The sequence below is a fragment of the Chelonia mydas genome, chromosome 1 (genome assembly GCF_015237465.2).
Source record: "Chelonia mydas isolate rCheMyd1 chromosome 1, rCheMyd1.pri.v2, whole genome shotgun sequence".
Classification (NCBI taxonomy): Eukaryota; Metazoa; Chordata; order Testudines; family Cheloniidae; genus Chelonia; species Chelonia mydas.
In genome coordinates, this window is record NC_057849.1 from 219485518 (window position 1) to 219503862 (window position 18345).

General features: G+C 45.2%; 1 protein-coding gene and 1 long non-coding RNA gene across 3 annotated transcripts in view; one reads left to right on the plus strand and one right to left on the minus strand.

Annotated features, from left to right (window-relative positions):
* The window catches only part of LOC122463198, a 41862-nt gene extending 26236 nt beyond the window's left edge, over positions 1 to 15626 (plus strand). The window contains exons 2-3 of the long non-coding RNA XR_006286345.1: positions 10893 to 10980; positions 15447 to 15626. This is a non-coding gene — a long non-coding RNA (uncharacterized LOC122463198). The remainder of the gene's footprint in view (positions 1 to 10892; positions 10981 to 15446) is intronic.
* The window catches only part of LOC102938747, a 94391-nt gene that overhangs the window by 26739 nt on the left and 49307 nt on the right, over positions 1 to 18345 (minus strand). Inside the window, exon 12 of one of the 2 annotated variants that reach the window (XM_043529994.1) lies at positions 16415 to 16498. In XM_043529994.1, coding sequence (XP_043385929.1) covers positions 16415 to 16498 — 84 coding nt within the window. Of the gene's footprint in view, positions 1 to 16414; positions 16907 to 18345 lie in introns of those variants that run through there. The other variant, XM_043530042.1, reaches the window with a different exon arrangement.

Sequence of the window (18345 nt, forward strand, 5' to 3'; positions counted from 1 at the left end):
TTGTCTGCACTGAACCACTGTGACCCGTTACTGAGTGCAGGTGTCAACGATCACTTTAGCTGCAATGGTACTGAGCACAGTTAAGCTGCAAGTGTAGATAAGGGCAAACAACAGTCAACAACGTCTCAGGTAATGGTTAGCTGAAATAGAGCTGAATACAGATTGTCCTCTGTACTCGCAGCTTAACTGTCCTCAGTATTGGGTCAGCTGAGCAAGACACTGGGTAACAGTATTGCTGACCCCACAGGTTAAAAAATCAGGAGTCAGTCCCCAAAATATCATGAGATTTAAAAAAAAAATTAATACAAGATTATGTTTATTTGCCCTCTTGTTTTTGAGTCTTTAAAGTTCATAAATTTCAAGCTTTTCTCTACAACCATGAGGGCACAAAACTTTTTTTTTTTTTTAAATAAAGATGACAATCTCGCGTAATCACCTGGCTCGAGGAGCTGGGGCTTTAATACAAACAGCAAATAGCATGAGACGTGTGATAAAAATCAAAAGAGTTGGCAACACTGGAATGGAGGATTCCTTCTCTGAAAAGTATTTCTCTAAGGCTGGCTGGGGAAGGGTTGTACTAACCACTACATTCTCTTTCACCATTTTATTATTGTCTGGATAGCTCTCATCTCTAGTTTGCAGTTTTAAATCGCTTGCACCTTCCCTACACTAAAAATTAAACCATTCACTAACTCAGTTTGAAAAATCATTTAGATCTGGCCTACTGTGCTGCACGTACTAGTAACCAACAGGTGACAGACAATTTTGTGATCACAGTCAATGCTAACAACGCTCAACAATCAGATCCATCATGCACAAACTATTTGCTGAATCCTGTCAGGCCCATTTGCTTATGGTCCAATTCTGCAAAGATGCTCAGCAACCTCAACTCCCATTGCCGTCAATGCAAGCAAAAGGCACTCGGCACTTCACAGGATCAGGTCTATATATTGTTAGATTTCAATTTGACACTGGAGCCTAAGTAAACATACTAGTGTGTAAATTCTGCAAATAAATCCCTCCAGTTCCCATGCATCTCTCTGAATAGGACAGTGAATACTTTAGACTATGAAGCTTGTGCAAGCTAGAAAGCAGGCATGAGCCAACAAGGTTGAAGCATTAATTTTATGTTATAGTCATTTAAACACCACTAGTTACGCTCTCCTAATCAATTTACGTTTTAAGTGTGCTGCTATCTCTTGAGCCATTGGAAAATATGAAGCTTGATATTTTGATCCCATATGCAGTCACTTTCAAAGGAGTTGAGCTATTCACAGAATGTGCCTTCTGTCCATCAGCGCTACCAGTCATTTGCAACGAAGAGTATCACATACACTCTGTGATGATCAAAGGAAGGAACCAGAGCCAATGAAAACACAGGAATCCTCCCTAAAGGGACATAACCTATAACATGGGTTAACTCTAGTTGTAGGGAAGCTCCGAGTGGACAAATTTGAAGCCTGAATGGCTCCTTGAGATATTGGCTGAGTGATTAAAAAGTCCACATTACTCTTTGCCAACCTTTATAGGCACAGGCCCCAATTCTTGATTGGCTTACAGCCTCCTTACCCCATTCCAGTGGCGTAATGACCTTATAAATTAGGCAGAAGCGACTCCCAGGGACTACCCTCGAGCAAGGGGGTTCACAATGGACAGCACAGCGCTAATGGAATAGCTCTTCACCACCCCTCCTCTTATCCCCCAATGTAGGGGGCATGCTGGGGGAAGGAAGGGTGTGATCAAACGCTCTGTCCTCTGGCTGTCTTTGGCTAGCAAAGGGCTCACAGTGGGCCTTGCAGTCGAAACATAAGCTAAAGCAGCTTTGAGGCTGCTGTAATTTATGCCAGGGGCTTGGCCAAAAATATGGAAGTTCACGCAAGGTGCTTTAGACCACCTCTGTTTCCTCTACCCCATTCCTGTGCCAAATGGAGAAGCAGGGTCTATGTGCCTAAACACTCTCGTGCTCACTACTTCAGTGTGCTGGCTGGAAGTCAGGGTGTGGGGCAGTTAAAGTCTCTGAACAGTCATCATGACTCACACTGTAGTCTGTGGCAGATACAGTTTCCCTTGCCTGCCTTACAACATCATCTCATCACAAACAAATTTCAACACAAGATATAGGAGATATAAAGGATTCAACAGAGCTGCAGCCAGGAGTGAACAACAGCGTATGCCGGGGCTTGCAAACTTTCCCTGGAGTACAGGCACCAGCAGAGTGAAATTTACCAACCTTGACTCATTTTCACTGTTAGTGCTTGGAGCAATTTGAGTATCAATGAAACTGCAAAACCATTTCCTCCATGTGTTCAATAAGCTCCTCTGGAACATCCAGCTCCTGCAGGCCGCCGCCGCCCCCCCCTACCCCCCCCCCCCACAGAGCTGCTGTCATCCCCCATTGAATTCCTCCACAAAAATCAGTGAGACTTGGCAGACTGAGCTCAGTAAAGCAGTCCAGAACATGCTAGAGGCAGCCACAGCAGAGAACTGAGGCGGGTATGTTTCTGAGCATCTTGGAAAGAGAGGGAAACTGTCCAGGGGAAAAATGGGAGAGGGTGCAGAAAAAGGAGGAAGAAAGTGTAAAGAACCCACTATCCTATCTGGGGATTGGGAGGACAGGAGGGAGAGAGAGAAAGAGAGACTGTGGCCAGGGATGGTTCCCTCCGCACAGTAGATGAGGGGAATTGAAAAAAAGCAGAGAGGAGCTACCACAGCAACTGGGCAGGGAGGGACGGAGAAGAGACTCTCTCTTGCAGCATTAAGGGGAGAGGAGGAAGAAAAGAGACAAAAAGAGTCTCTCCCTTACAGTAGTGGAGAGGGGAGAAGACGGCCCCCACCTCCTGATAAGAAATCAGCCCATCTTTTGTAGGAGCCATGGGAAGAGAGGAGAGGACAGGAGTACCCTCCTCACAGTTGTGACTGAGGCAGAAGAAATAATGAAAGAAGCTCCTCCCAGTCCTCCCTCACAGCCAGGGCCAGTCCGAGACCAAATGGTACCCAGGCAAGGAGCGTCTTCAGTGCCCCCGGACATTTATTACATTTTTGAATACCTTATTTTTGTTGCATTTGTAGCTCATTTCACAACTTTGATGCAAGATTTGCATGCATGATTTACCCCTGTCAGATGATAAATTTGCATGCTAGGATCTGTATTTATTTATGCCATATATAAGCAAATTAAAAAATTGGTTTCTTCCTAAGCTTATAGAAACTTTTAAATTTTAAGAATAACTGAAGTGTACTAACATCAAGAAATTGAACTGTGCACCAACATTGGGTGGACCAGTATTAAACAACGTTACAGTAGATGACAGCCTTAGAATGTTAACCCTAGTCCTTTAGTTCAAAAGGTCACTTTTCTTGCCTTTGCCCTCACGAAATGAAACACAGCTTCAGAGAGATCCAAAGACTGGCCAACATCATTTTCAAGCAATAAAATAGCAAGCAATGCGAGTCTTTTGTCAGCCATCATCAATTGAAGATATGTTTTAATAAGCCTGAGCTTCGAAAAGCTCACCACTCATGACTGTGATAGGCAGCATGCGCAGAATCCTCAAAGATCTCCACGTATTAGGAAAAGTGTCCTTCAGTTCTGCATCCTGAATGAATTGGATAACTTGGAGTGGAGAGTGCTTCCCATGTTGCAAAATGTGACGGATGTTGTCCAATTCAACATAGAGGTCTTTATCATTGACATCTGAACATTCCCCATGTGTCAGAGTCCAGTGAAGGTCCATACAATTGTTCGAGAGTATTTTCCTATCTGCTGACAGCTTATTAAGGTCATACAACCCCTTCCGCTCCCCCGTCTTTTTGTGGTACTTCATTTGTCCAAACCTTCCTTCGATGGATACTTGAGCAGTGTCAACAAGCGCTGAGCTTCCCATCACCGCATCTTTGCCCTCATAACAAACTATCCCTTCTTCCAGTGAATACAAGTTTCCTTGAAGACAGGGTCAACTGTGAAGTCTTACGCCATTTCTTTAGCAGCAGTGATGGCATCTTCAAATCTGTTGTCTCTGTAGATCACAATGAAATCAAGGCAGCTTCTCATCAAACTAGTAATGGTTGTGATGTCCATCGACTGAGTTTGTAATGCCTTGATTACAATGTTTACTTGGAACAGGATATCGTGCCAAATCACAATTGAGACCAGATATTTGAAGTCAATGATCTGGTTTGCTAGGCTTTGTGCCTCATGTTGGATTCTGGCCTCAGCTTTACTTGACTACGCCAGTTCCATCAGGGCGTTGTAAACTTCAGTCACTTGGTACCTCACTGGCCTTAGGCTGTCAATGCAGCTGTCCCAGTGAGTGTCACTTAACAGCTTCATGGTCAGATTTGTAACATTGTCCCTGAGGATAATTGATGCTGAAAACGGGAGGTATATAGCCTTTGCAGTATCCAAAGATGACACTACATCTGGCACAACCAAGTTGAGGGAATGGCAGCCACAAGACACAAAGAAAGATCTTGGATTCAGCGCAGGGATCCTTGCCTGCACACCACTGTTTCTTCCTTTCATGTCAGTGCCGTTGTCATAGCCTTGACCGCAGCAGTCCTAAAGCTTCATTTTATTCTCATTCAAAACATTCATAAACAGTTCTGTTAGGCCTTTTCCAGTAAAGTCATCCACAGACCAGAAACAGATGAAGTGGTCTTTTACTTGGATACAGCCATTCTCGTTGTCAACAAATCTTACTGTAAATGGCATCTTTTCACTGTGACTAATGTCAGGAGTGCTGTCCCTTATTATGGTGTAGTACTTCGCTTTGCCAAGCCACATTAGTACGTTATCAAGCACCTTCCTTGCCATAAGGTCAATCAATTCATTTTGAATTGTTTTGCTGCAGGAATGGTCCATAGCTTCTGTACAAACTACTTGACATAGGTACTCATGCATGACATCATTGTATTTCTCAAGGAGCTCTACCAAACTGAGGAAATTACCATTATGTTCAGTGAACAACTTATCCAACGAGCCCTAGAAAGCCAAATTATTCTTTGCAAGGAAGAGGGTAATTGAGATCAGATGCTTGAGCATGTTCCTCCAGTGCTGGGTTTCTACATTAATAATGCACTGGTTTTCTGCATCTGTGCATTTATTCAGGTTGAGCCTGGACTCGACCTCCATCCATTTGGAGTAGGCCGTAAAATGGACGGGTGACTTTTCATGTTGTTTCAGAGCATCAGCTAAATTATGCCAGTAATTATGTCCAGAAAGTGCAAACAACGATTTATCATTCTTGTCAAATATTTTGCAACAAAACCAGAATACTTTGTCAGTTGATTTCAAGTAAACTAACCAATGTTGATTCACTTTCTCACCATTCTCAAACACTCTTTCGCAGTGCGACTTTGAGAAGTGTCGCTTCTGCTCATTTACTGGAAATATCATATCCTTGGTTTTGCCTGGCCCATTCAAAATTGTACAATCAATATCGGCAGAGTTTAGGATTGCTGGCCATAAAGCAGAATCTGATGTATCGATTTGTGGTATGCAATTTTTCTCATTGCTGTTTCTGTCATCATGCGAGGCTGATTCTTCTTTATCATTACTCTCCTTTTCATATGGAGTCATTTTCATGTGAAACACATTCTTGTTTATCACTTTCCTTTATGCCACCAGGAAAACTAGATGATTCTCCATCACTTTCCTCACATTTCCATTCCTTACCTTAGGTATTAGGACTTCCATTGTTTATGCTTCGCTCCTCGATTTCTTCTGCACTGGGGACAATTGCTACTGCCTAAAGCCTGGTATATATTGTTCTGTTTCAGATATTTTCCCATCGAATTTTCCCCTTGCTGCAAACTAGATTGCAATTGAACTCTTCACTTCCTATATTGAGCTCCTGAAGGCTTCTTCAGGGGCATCTTTTATTTTCTACAGGGGAAAACAGACAGTATTAGGGAAAGCAAAAGTCTATTTTCACAGTCTTAGAAAATTATCAAACATTACATGTTAAGCTTGGCAAAAGAAGTAACAGTATTTCTTTTATATTGTTGCATAGATAGGAGTTTGATAGATATCTCTGGCATCTCACTAAATATGTCCTTTATTAGTCACCATTTACACTCTTCAAGTCTTAAAACATAAGTATACTTTCACAACTACACAATAAAACAAGGGTCACAGTGTTGCAGCTGGGCACTCACTTCACTTCATTTTTATACTCACTGATTGACTGGAGATGCCCCGCCCCTTATGTATCCATGAGGGCCTGGCTGACAACTTTCTAGGAAGTTCAAGGAAAATGTAGTTCTCAGAAAGTCTGGAAGGTTCCATGATATTCTACAAAGGTCCAGAACATTCTAGCTGGTTCATGAAAAATGAATCCACATATGGAATACCTGAAACATTTTACTTCAAACATTGTATTTTCCCTTTTGTTGCAAACAACAAAAACAGCACCCTGAGCCCAGTGTCCCCCAAGCCCAGCACCCCAGGCAGTTGCCTGGGTCGCCGTCCCCTAAATCTGGCCCTGCGTCACAGCAGATAGGGAGGAGAGAGAGGGAGGACAGTGTATGGGCAAAGCTCCCCCTCATTCCCAGTAATTGGGGCAGAGAGTTCTACCTATGAGCCTAAGGCTGAGCCAAAAGAACTAAGGATCCAGGGACATTGTGCTGGGAGCCAGTAGGGAGTGCTCTGGGCTTCTCCACATGGTGCTGTGCATCTTTTGCCTCTGCTGCTGAGTAGCAGGCTTAGTCCTCGGGCTAGTAGGTGTCTGCTAATTAAGCACCAAGAACAGCAAATTCAGACCTGAACCTGAGCATGCCATGACCATGTTAGAGCTGAATATGATAAGCCATGTGATTTAAGCGTCAAGAAACTTACTCATATATTGTAGGCGCTTTAGAATGATTCTCCAATTCCAGAGATACAGCATCCACATTTTGCACCTGCCATTATTAGTAGCAGTAGTACAGTAGTGTACAACTGAGATCAGGGCCCCAGTTGTGTGAGGCGCTGAACTAACAGTAGTCAGAGGCAGTCCCTGCCCTGAGAAGCTTACAGCCTCATTAGATGAGACAAACCAAGTGCGGAAAAATTATTCCCATTTTACAGCTGGGGAACTGAGGCAGAAAAATCACCTCACTAGTTCCAGATCACACAGGCAGTCTGTGCCAGAGTCTGAATTTGAGCTGAGATTTCCTGAGTCCCAGTCAGTGCTTAACAACCAGACAAGCCTTCCTCTAACATTCCCTCACAAAAACCCTCCACTGATAACACTCAGGAAGGAATGGTCATGCAGCTTCTTATGGTGCTCCAGAATCCAGCAGTAAGCAAAGTGACAAATGAAAAAAGGCAACCAAAATGATTGAACAAAGGAAAGTTGTGAAACAAGCAACACCATATAGATGGCAATGCATTGGAAAGATGTCTTTGCGTAATCACAGAGTGCTATAACCACATTCATGCGGTTTTAAAAGCATACAGTTATTCTATTTTCATGGGCGGTGGCTATCATAGGCAGGGGGAGGCTGTGTCTCCCCAAACAGCCTAGCATGGCCCCGCCCATGCTCCGCCCCCAAGCCAGGCTCCTCGTGCAGTTCCTAGCACTCTGCCCTAGGCTCGCTGGGGCTGCCTGGCCTGCCTCCCACAGGGACTCGGGATGGCTGGTGCTGGGGCCACGCTGCCTGCCAGGCGCTCAGACTACACCGCCTGGGCACCGGGGCTGGGGCGCTGCGGCTTTTGGAGCTATATAACTCCTTAGCATATTTGGCTATACCACAGTGATCATACTGTTAACCCAGTTGTTCAGTGAGGGTACTTCCTCAGTAATCTCCTATTTAACCAAACACTCACGTTCCTCTGCTATTTTATTTCTCAGGGCTAATAAGATTTTACATGGTAGCTGCATTTTGGTGGCTCACTGTGGTGAACTTTGCTGGGATGTGTAACAGCAGGGTTTTTTTACCCTTTGTTTTGCGGACCCCTAGGTGTCTGCAGACTATGTCTACAGATTTCCAGAGGTGTTTTTTTAGGGATCTGCAAATGAAAAAAGGTTGAAAACCACTGTGTTATAGTGTACAGGCTTATACCATTCCAGCCTACTAAATGTCTCATTGATTTTCCTCTGCAACCTCTTCTGTATATAAGTTACCTACCTCTTTGAATAACTACTATTGAAATCAAGATTTTCAAAAATGGGTGCCTGAAGTTAGGCTCCTAAATCCACAGTGAGGCACCTAAATAAGTGGCTTTCAAATGCAATTGCAGTATTGCCAATGCCACGTGTTCAAAAATCATGAGCCAGCCCCCCCAAAAGCATGAGATTATCTTAAATTTATGAGATTTTAAAAAATGATAAACTGGAGGCTCTTTTTCTTTGCTTTCTGGTTTGAACCTTTTAGATTACACTCAGATCCCATATTCAAGCTTTTCTCTGCAACCATGAGGGCTAGAAATTTTTAATGAAAGCTGAGATTCTCACATAATCACTCAGCTGCAGGAGCTGTGGCTTTAAGAACACCACCAAATATTGTGATGCTTGTGAGAAAAATCCCAAACTGTGGCAACACTGCAATTGTTCAATCAGGCCATACTCATTTAGGTGCCTAGGAATGGATTTAGGAACTTAACTTTAGGCACTCATTTTTAAAACCCTTATCTAAAGGCTACTGTATAACCCAACCATGGAACCAAGGCTCTGTTAGGTCCATACCATTATTACTACCTCAGTAATATTTCCCCTTGCAATATGCAGGCTTGAAAATTTACGCTTTGCCACAGTGTTGTTTCCCTCAGCATAAGAAGCTTAGCTTTTGATTTTAGCACAGAATTGTTACTAATCTTTTTGCATGGACTTGCTGCAATAGTTCTGTAGTCAGATCCTGCTTCTATTTTGAATGTGCTTTTTTGTTCATTCATTTCCACTGTCACAAATCAATCTATTGTAGAACTTCGCTGTTTAAATTAATGGATCAAGGGACAACAGAGAACTCTCTCCCCACCTCCTCCCCTATTGTAGTCTTATGAATATATTTTGCTTTGTATGGCTTTGCTAGTTGTGCTGGGCAAGACATGCTTCTGTCAAATGCCTGCTTGTACTGCATGCATGTCCACCACCCCTTGTACTAGACACTCGTTTCCATTTTGCTCTGACTGCCACAAACAAATCTTGACTCTGTTGCTTGTTGTTTACCTTTGGTACTTATCTTCATGCCTTGACCTTATTTTGTTGTGTACAGAGCAACGCCATAGAGATGCATGATATTTTGCATGGAGACAGACAGATGACAGCTCCTTTTCACTAGCTCTGAAAACATCCAGCAGACAACTCGGCTGTCACGTTATTCTCCCACATAATCACAGTCTAAGGCTGCCTTTTAGGGTCCTGACCCACTCTTGTGACTGGGTACTGCACACGTCATGCTGATGAAATTGGCTTGTCTGGCCTTGTTGTTCCTAGATAAGCCAACTTCATGGCCCCAGTGTGTATCCAGATTTCTTGTCCTCATTCCCTGCAGCTGTAGAGGATTAGAGAAGTGCAAACAAGTAACATTGTTTGCTGTGCAGAGAGGAGAGGAGAAGGTGAATAAGAGGGGGATCTCTGAGAATGTCTAAACTTCCTAAGGGAAATCCTGTAGGCACAGGGAGGATCCTTTAAGCTGCCTGATGTCAAGGTGCCTTGAGAGGACCCAATGGCAAGGATGCTGAGTGCAGTGTTGACCCAGACTTCCATAGAGAGCACCTAGCATTTCTAGCTGTCTCTTCAGCTCATCACACTGGTACTGGATGGCTTCACAGGTGAAATGGCATCTGCCTGTGCCTTGAGGAAGCCCTCTGAGGCTCATTAGGAGGGTAGGATACCTGTCCTCTGAACCATTCCTTTTCCCAGAGCCTCTTTTCCCTGAATTGTATCATGATGTACAGCCCCAGTTTGGTTCTGTGCTGTACTGCGGCCTCCACACATTGCTGTCCCCCAAGTCCAAAACCCTGGTATGTATGTTCCCAACAGATTTCACCTCCTCCCCCTGGCCTCTCCTAGCCTGTATCTGAATCCTGACACTCCCTCCTTCATCAAATGGTTTCTGAAGGAAAATGGAAAGTTAGCTATCTGAAAACTTTCAACCACATTTTCCCCCTACAATTTTTTAACAGCTCTCAAGACTGAAATACTTAACTGTAAGCATGGATATGTCTAACATGGAATGTGCACAGGGGAGGTGGGGACACATGGTGACAGTGGACAGGGGCAGAGTTATTATTACTAATTATTTATATACCACTAGCGCCCACAGGATCAAAACTCCATTGTGCTAGGCATCATGCAAACATAGAGCGAGAGACTGCCCCTGCCCCAAAGAGCTTACAATATAGTTTCAGACACAAAGCAACAAGTGAATAAAACAAACAATGCAAGGCAATATCTATATATACACATTGTGTTTGAATATTACTATACATTATATATATAATACACACATCACTTGGTGTTTTCTTGTTTTTCAAATTATTTCGATACTTGCCTTTTTATTTAAAGTCCCCTTTACAGTACGTATCTAAACATCTTAATTTTATATTAACAAAACAGATTTGATTTGATTATTGATGGAAGATGTAACAGTAGCTATTGGAGTCAGGAACACCCTGCCACCTTGTGGCAGCCATGAACAATGGCAACATCCAACATGACAGGTTTCAGAGGTGCAGCCGTGTTAGTCTGTATTCGCAAAAAGAAAAGGAGTACTTGTGGCACCTTAGAGACTAACCAATTTATTTGAGCATAAGCTTTCGTGAGCTACAGCCCACTTCATCGGATGCAACATCCAACATGCTGTACAGCTGCCTGGAACCTAGACTAAGCTCTTGTATCCTGGGTCATCTTGTAAAGTTTGTGTTATTACCTCAGCACTTTTGAGACTTAGATTATCACCCACCCTGGCAGGAACCAGCTCTGAGCAGAACCCTCAGGAGGCCTGGGCAGAACACTTCCTTCTTTGACCTCGACCAGATCCCATATGCAGAGGCGGCAGGTTTGTATAATTTTTGGTCATGCCCAGAATGGGTCCAAGTCCCACCCCACCACACCTGCCTTGTAAGCTGATATATATATTTTTAAATAATGTAAAAATGTGAGGGCTCTGGGGTGGGGCTGGTGATGAGGGGTTTGGGGTGCAGGAGGGGCTCAGGCAGAGGGTTGGGGTGCGGTGGTGAGGGCTGTGGGGTGGGGCCAGGGATGAGGGGTTCACGGTGCAGGAAGGGAATCAGGGCTGGGGGACAGGGTTTGGGTGCGGGGGGTGAGGGCTCTGGCTGGGGGTGCAGGCTTTGGGGTGGGGCAGGGTGGGAATAGGGATGAGGAGCTTGGGGTGGAGGCAGGCTGCCCCCGGGGCTGGGGCCAGAGAGGAGGACTCCCCCCAGCCCTCTCCCCACTGGCAGCACACTCACCTCACACCACTGTCACTGCATGGGCTCCTAGGGTCCCACTCAGGTCCAGGAAGCCCCCCCTCCATGGTGGGTGCTGGGGCGGGGGCTGCCCTCATGTGTTTGCCTCCTCCCCTGCTGCTGCCCCTCACTGTAGCCTCACTGGGGGCGGAGGGTGGGGCTGCCCCTTGCCCAGCGTGGTGCACGAGCAGTGACTGCGGGGGGGGGGGGGGGCCCTCAGTGCTGGTGGAGGGTCCTACCAGTAAAGGGAAGGGTCTGAGGCGGAAGGGCGGGGGCAGGGTCAGCCTGTCAGCCTGCCCTGGCACTAGTGGATGGGGGGCACTAGGACCCTGAGGCGGCAGTTGATGCCGGGAGCGGAGTTGCAGGTGGCAGCTGCCTCCTTGAGACATGGATGCTCTGGGGAGGGGGGGGTGGGGGGGGGGGGAGACACGCAGGGGCAGCAAGTGGGAGCCTGGGGAGAGACCCGGTCCTGAACATTGGTGGAGCTGGAACACCGGGTCCTGAATATTGCTGGAGCCCTGGCACCACGGGCCCATATAACTCGCCACCCCTGCCCATACTCCTTTTGGTGGCCAGGCTGCTAATCTCTCCTTCCCTGATACATTCCAATCCAGACAAAACTTTCTGGAACTGGGCTGCTGCCCTTCTTCTTGTGAAATCATTCAGCTGCAATTCCCTAACCCTTGAGAGGCCTCCTCTCCTGACCTGATCCAGCTCTGGAAACATCCTGGCTGAGTCTGACCAAATCCAATTTAGATGCAACCACAAAGGCATGGTTACCGACTCTCCTTCCCTAATCTGATCCACTTCTGAGGCACCCTCAGTAACTAAGTAGCAGATGCTTCCACCCATCCTCCACATCCAGTTCAAAATATACCCTCCAGCGTCTGTGTCCTCTGTTTGACGCAGTCAGGTTCCCATTCACCCTTTAGTGACCAGGTCACCAAATACTTCTCCCTGGCTGAATCCATCTGGGATACATCATCAGGGAGCTAGTTTATAGCCACCTCCTCTGGCTCAATCCAGCTCCATCGTGCCCTCTGAAGACCAGGTTGCTGATGTCTCCTCACCGGTTCCATCCATATGCCATACACTTTCCACTGATGACCTCTACACACCTTCTTACCCAGGCCTCTTCCAGCTCCAAAACACCCTCTAAGAACCAAGTCACAGAAACCTGCTTTCTCTCCTGATCCAGTTCAAATCCTTGTCCAGCTCCAGAGCCAACACCTTCCTCCCCTGACCCTAGGCAGCTCTGATGCACTGTCTAGAGCAGGGGTCACAGACCCTGCTCTTCTCTGCGCCTATTCAACTCTAATACATCCTCCAGTGTTATGGTCACAAACCTTCCTCCCATGTTCTGGCTGAGCTCAGAACCATCCTTCAGCACTGGTGTCACAGGCGCTGACAGACTAATCCAGGGGGTCCTCAAGGGGATCGCAAGGTGGTTACATGGGGATCGCAAGCTGTCAATTCCGTGGGGCTGACAGCTGCCAAGCCCTCATTAAATTAAATTATCCCCCCATTTTTATTTTATAAAGGGGCAGAGGGTGTCACACTCAGAGGCTTGCTGTGTGAAAGGGGTCACCAATACAAAAAGTTTGAAAACCACTGGACCAATTCAACTACACGAGCAGGAGAGCCAGAAGCTCCTGTGAGCTGAAAAGACCAGTTCAGACAGGTTATCACAGACTTGCACCCACACAACTCAATCTGTAAAACAAGTTAAGAGCCCTACATCCACAGAACAGAACACTGTTACCTAGCAACTTTGGCATGATGAGTGTCAGATACAGCACAACCAGGTCACAACCCCTCCTCACATGATCCAGCTTCAATGCACCCCTGCTGGATTAAACAACATCCTCCTCAGCCTGAATACACGGACCAGAATCCCATTTTTCAGGTCCTGCTAATACCCCCGCTCCCCATCCGCAGCACAGAAACTGAGGGACAAACTGACTTGGACACACATTTGTGCCCCAGCTGCATATTCTGGGCCCACCCCCCAGCATCACTTGAGGCCGCAGCATAAGCCTTCATGAAATTTAGGGAATGGTAATGGACAGTGTATGGGACAACGGACAACAGATAGGAGTTTGCAATGCAATGTTCCAGCAAAAATGGCCTGTGTAATTCTGATAGCAGATAGCTCTTTAACCTAGCAGGAAAAGGCATAACAAGAGCCAATGGCTGGACACTGAAGCTGAAGCTTAACAAATTCAGCCAAGAAATTTGTAACAGTGAGGGTAATTAATCTTTGGAACAATTTATCTGTGGATGTGGTAGATTTTCCATCACTTTCAGTCTTTAAATTGAGACTGGATGTATTTCTAACAGAAAGTTCAAACAGAAGTTTTGAGTTTGCTATCTAAATTATTAGGTGAGGTTCTTTAGCCTGTGATATACAGGAGGTCACACTTGATCCATTCTGGCCTCAGAATCTATTAATTTTGGGCTGCATAAGCAGAGGCTTCACATCCTGGAGTTGGGAGGCAATGCTCCCTCACTACATGGCTCAGACATAGGCACAAGTACATCTGTATCACTGAATTCATTTCTGGGTACCTCATTAGCCGAAAGAAAATAGGGAGTTCAGAGAAAAGCTACAACAATGAAAGTGCCCAGGGAGGCTGGAGGGATTGACTTCTGAGAAGACACTATTACATTATCTAAGCATGTTTAATTTAACTAAACAGTCACTAGGTGGTGGGCATGATAACATGGAATTGGGAGAATAACTCAAAACAATTTATTTGCTTCATTTTGCTGATTTTTGCTAGTTGTCGACAGGCCATGGTTTTTTTCACATTTGTTCACCATACAAAGTTTGAGCCCTTTTGATTAGATACATAAGTCACCACGTAAATTTTGGTTCCCTGATGGGATGTCTGGTGTGAATACTCACAAGTCTGAATTCAAAAATCACTTTCCATAAATATTTTACAATCTTTCTTAAACCGTGCCTTGCTAGGATAACCATGCAAAAGTGAACACAAAAGGGGCATGAACACAAATGGAGAAAGTTCATTTTAATTTTTTTCAGATTAACATTTGTAAAAAACTTTTTGCCACGTGCATGCACCGCTAGATAACAATCTAGAAGTCTTTGAAAAGAGTGAACCCCAAGGACGGAGAGGACTTATTAGGGCAGTGCAAGAAACTATGACTCAGAATAGTGGGATGAAATTAGGAAAGGCCTGAATATCAGGAATAACTTTCTGTCAGTGAGATTGATTAGGCTGTGAAATAGCTTCCCAAAGAAAGTTCAGAAGCTCCATTGCTTGGGGCAGTTAACACATGACTGGACTGTTTTTGAACTACTAACATGAACTATAGGGGACAATCCCATGTTAGCAGAGTGATGGACTGGATCTGAACTAGCAGGGCTTGTCCATCCATAAGGATGGGGAGTATTTTTCTCCTGAAATGCAGCTTCAACTTCATGGACTGGGTCATGTGTCTCTCTTCCCTGAGACCTTACTCAGTTCCAATACACTGAATGGAGTATGGATCATACATATACTTTTCCCCTGAACTACTCCAGCTCACGTTCACCCTCCAGGAATGGGATCGGAGATCCTTCCCTCGTCCACTCCATCTCCAATAGATTATCCAATTAACAAGTCACCAGCTCCATCTCTTCTGACGCTCTCCAGCTCCAAAACATGGTTAAGGACCACATCACAGAAACCTCTTCTCTGGCCCAATCCAGGTCTGCAATATCCTAAGGAACTGGCATACAGCCACCTCCTCCCCTGACTATATCCACCTCCAATATAACCTCTGGAACAGTCACAAATGCCTCCTCCTCACAACCAGTCCTTCTCAACAAATCTCTCCTTCCCACTCCCAATCCAGTATTCTCTATGGGGCCCACAGAAGCCTCTTTCCCAGCTCTGATCCAGCTCCCATATAACCTCTGGGTCTGTGACAGAAGCAGCAACAGGAAGTGTGAGTGTTATGGGGATGAGCAGACAGTGCAGTGAGAAATACGGGTGTTAAGGCTTTTAGGTAGGTGGTTGTGACCCCCACTGTCTTTGCTCATTACATTAAGGTTGCTGGGGGAGGCACTGGAGGCAGAGATTGGGAGAGCAAGAGGAGAAGCGTCGTATTCAGGTACCCTGCACCCCACTCTCCTGACTTCCAGCAAACTCCTTCTCTTCTTCTATATGTCATAAAAGTCATAAGACTCAGCAAATAAACTGAGGAAGAAAAAGTGTCTAGAGTTCAGACAGTCCAGAGCCCCCAGTCACTGTCCTCAATGACTTCCTCTGGACGAGAGTTAGCAGACACCATGGTGACCCACCTCTGAGGGCAGAGTGGGGACTCTATTGAACTCTGCTGTGAACTGAAACCAGGACTAAACCTAGACCTCAGGCCCTAGTTATTGTCGGGGGTGGGGGGGGGTAGGAGATTTACCCCCTGGGCATTAAACCCAGGCTTTCTGCTTCCTGTACTTAGGAGCGTTCTAACCACAGCAGGTTGAACAGAACTCCTGATTACTTTGCCCACAGGGCTCCATCCACTGGGATTTGAACCAGGCCCCTTTGTTACTGTCCCTAGGGATGCAGATCTGCTGATCACTGAACCCAGAACTCCCAGGGTGCCCTCTCCTGAGAGGTCTGTTTCCAGTGAAGACTGAATGCAGACTCTGTGGATACTGTCCCCAAGGAGATATCCATGTTAAGAATTAAACTCAGCCCCCTGATGACTATGTTTGAGGGAGGGAAATATGCCTAGAACCAGGCCCCTGTTTATTATCCCTCGGGAAGGAATACTCCTTGGAGATTTCACTCTGTATCCTAAAATGGTGGGCTGATCTCCTCTCTCTCCTGGCTGCTTTGGTGAAGTTACCTGTCAGACACCATTACATTCTTGATTAACTCTTCTGACACGGCTCAGCTGGAATTCCTATACAAGGCCTCATGTCTCTCCCTCCCCAATTCCCCCAGGAATGTGGCAATAAAGCAAAGTTTTCCCTCCCATAGTACTGCTAAGAGAGACAGAATCCAGTTCTCTTACCTGCTGGGTGTCACATCCTTGATTTTTGGGCCAGTGCTTTACTTTGAGCCCAGTTCCGGTAGCTGCTCCTGCTGTCTGTCGCTCCTGCAATTGGAATCAGGTTTAAGTTTTTCTGTCTTCCCTGAGGCTTGAGGTATTTCATTTGTGTCTAACTTTTCAGGTGAGTAGGGCACACCTACTCTAGCTGGGAGAGACAGGAAGCAAGGAAAGCTACGGGCTGATTGGTCTTCTCTGCAGTGCAGAGTCTAGTAAGGAAATACAGAACTCACAATCACAGACCAAGTTAGGAGAGAGAGAAAGCTGAGCACAAAGAAAAGTGAAAGAATAATACAGGTAGACAAGAGGGGATGAAAGGAGAGACAGGAAGGAAGGTTACAACCTTAGATTATTTACCCATTAAGAAGTCACCACGCCTTTAAAAACTAAAAAATCTGAGTCTGGGATTTTTCCGGTGGCAAAGCTAGTGCTTGGGCCAGTATTGTCCAGAAACGTAAAGTTGAATCACAACTGGTTTGCTTTTTTATTTCACCTTAAAAACCTAAGCAAATCCAGTATTGCCAGCCTCAACCATTCAACAATCAGGTCCTAAGAAATAATGGCTTAAAAATCATGAGGGTTTTTTATTTTTAAATAAGAAATGTGGTATGGCGGGGGGGGGGAGAGAGGTGTTATTTGTGCTTTCTGGCTTCTGAGCCTTAAGGGCCCACTTGATATTCTCATGCCAAGCCACAAGTCCCAACAGCTGGACCTCAAGAGAAAATACCAAATCTTGTGTGAGTTGGCAACACTGCAGATGACAGAAATAAAAGGAACAAGCACCAGGGCTCCACTTTTGCAGCAGGAGACTGTGGGGAATCTAACGACTACCACTGGGATTTTCAACGAAGTCTAAGGGTGTTAGGCACCCAAAGCCCATAGAAATTCAGTGGGGTTTGGAACTCTTAACTGTCTTCCGCTCCTTTGAAACTCCCAGCCCACAACAAGTACACATACACAGATGCACGCATAACATGAGTCAGTTAAATATCCTGAGGAATCATCTCATGAATCCTTCCCCATATCCCTGTGCATAGGGGTGGGATGAGGGTGGACAGGAATCAGATACATGTGAAGGGAATGCGGAGGCTATCCCTCTCTGCCAGACAGGTTGCAGCTAGAGCTGGGTGAAATATTTTGACCAAAACGTTTTTCAGCGAAATATGCAGATTCAGCCCCACTGAAACTTTAAATGAGTTAGTGTTGACTTTTTCAAATTGTTTCAGTAAAAAACAAAACCTAAACGAATAGCAAAAAAAAAAAAATCAAAATGGTTTAACTTCTTCAGATTGAAATGTTTTGATTTTTCAATTCAAAATGCCCTTTTGTTTCAAAGTTTCCTTTTTTTTTACAGGTAAAGTGTGCTCAAAAATCAGTGACATGTTTTGTTTGACAAACGAGATTTTTTTCAACTTTCTGATTCTCCAAAAATTTCTACCCAACTCAATTTTTTTTTCTGAATTGTCAGTGAACCAAAAAAATCTGTTATCCACCCAGTTCTAGCTGTAGACCTAGAGAGATTCTGTAGGAAGTTCCTTCACTTGAGACAGAAAATGATTGGGGTGTGAGAATACAATGAAAAATAAAAAGGGGTGGGGGGGGGGGTTGGAAACCCAAGCAATAGAGGAGATGAGATGGCACAGGGTGAGGAGGTAACAGGGGAAAATGAGATAATATCGATCCCAACTGCCCTTTGTTCCATCCCCTTGGATAATGTCCCTCTCACAATTGACGTCCTGGGATCAGAAGAGAAAACAGAGGGGATACTGGTACATATCATTACATCCATCCTGCTGGAGCTTCTTTCATTGAGATCACCCTGATTCTATACAAGTGAAAAATGGCAGCCCTTCAGTACAAGCTTAACTGATGACGATGAGGATGTGATTTCAAAA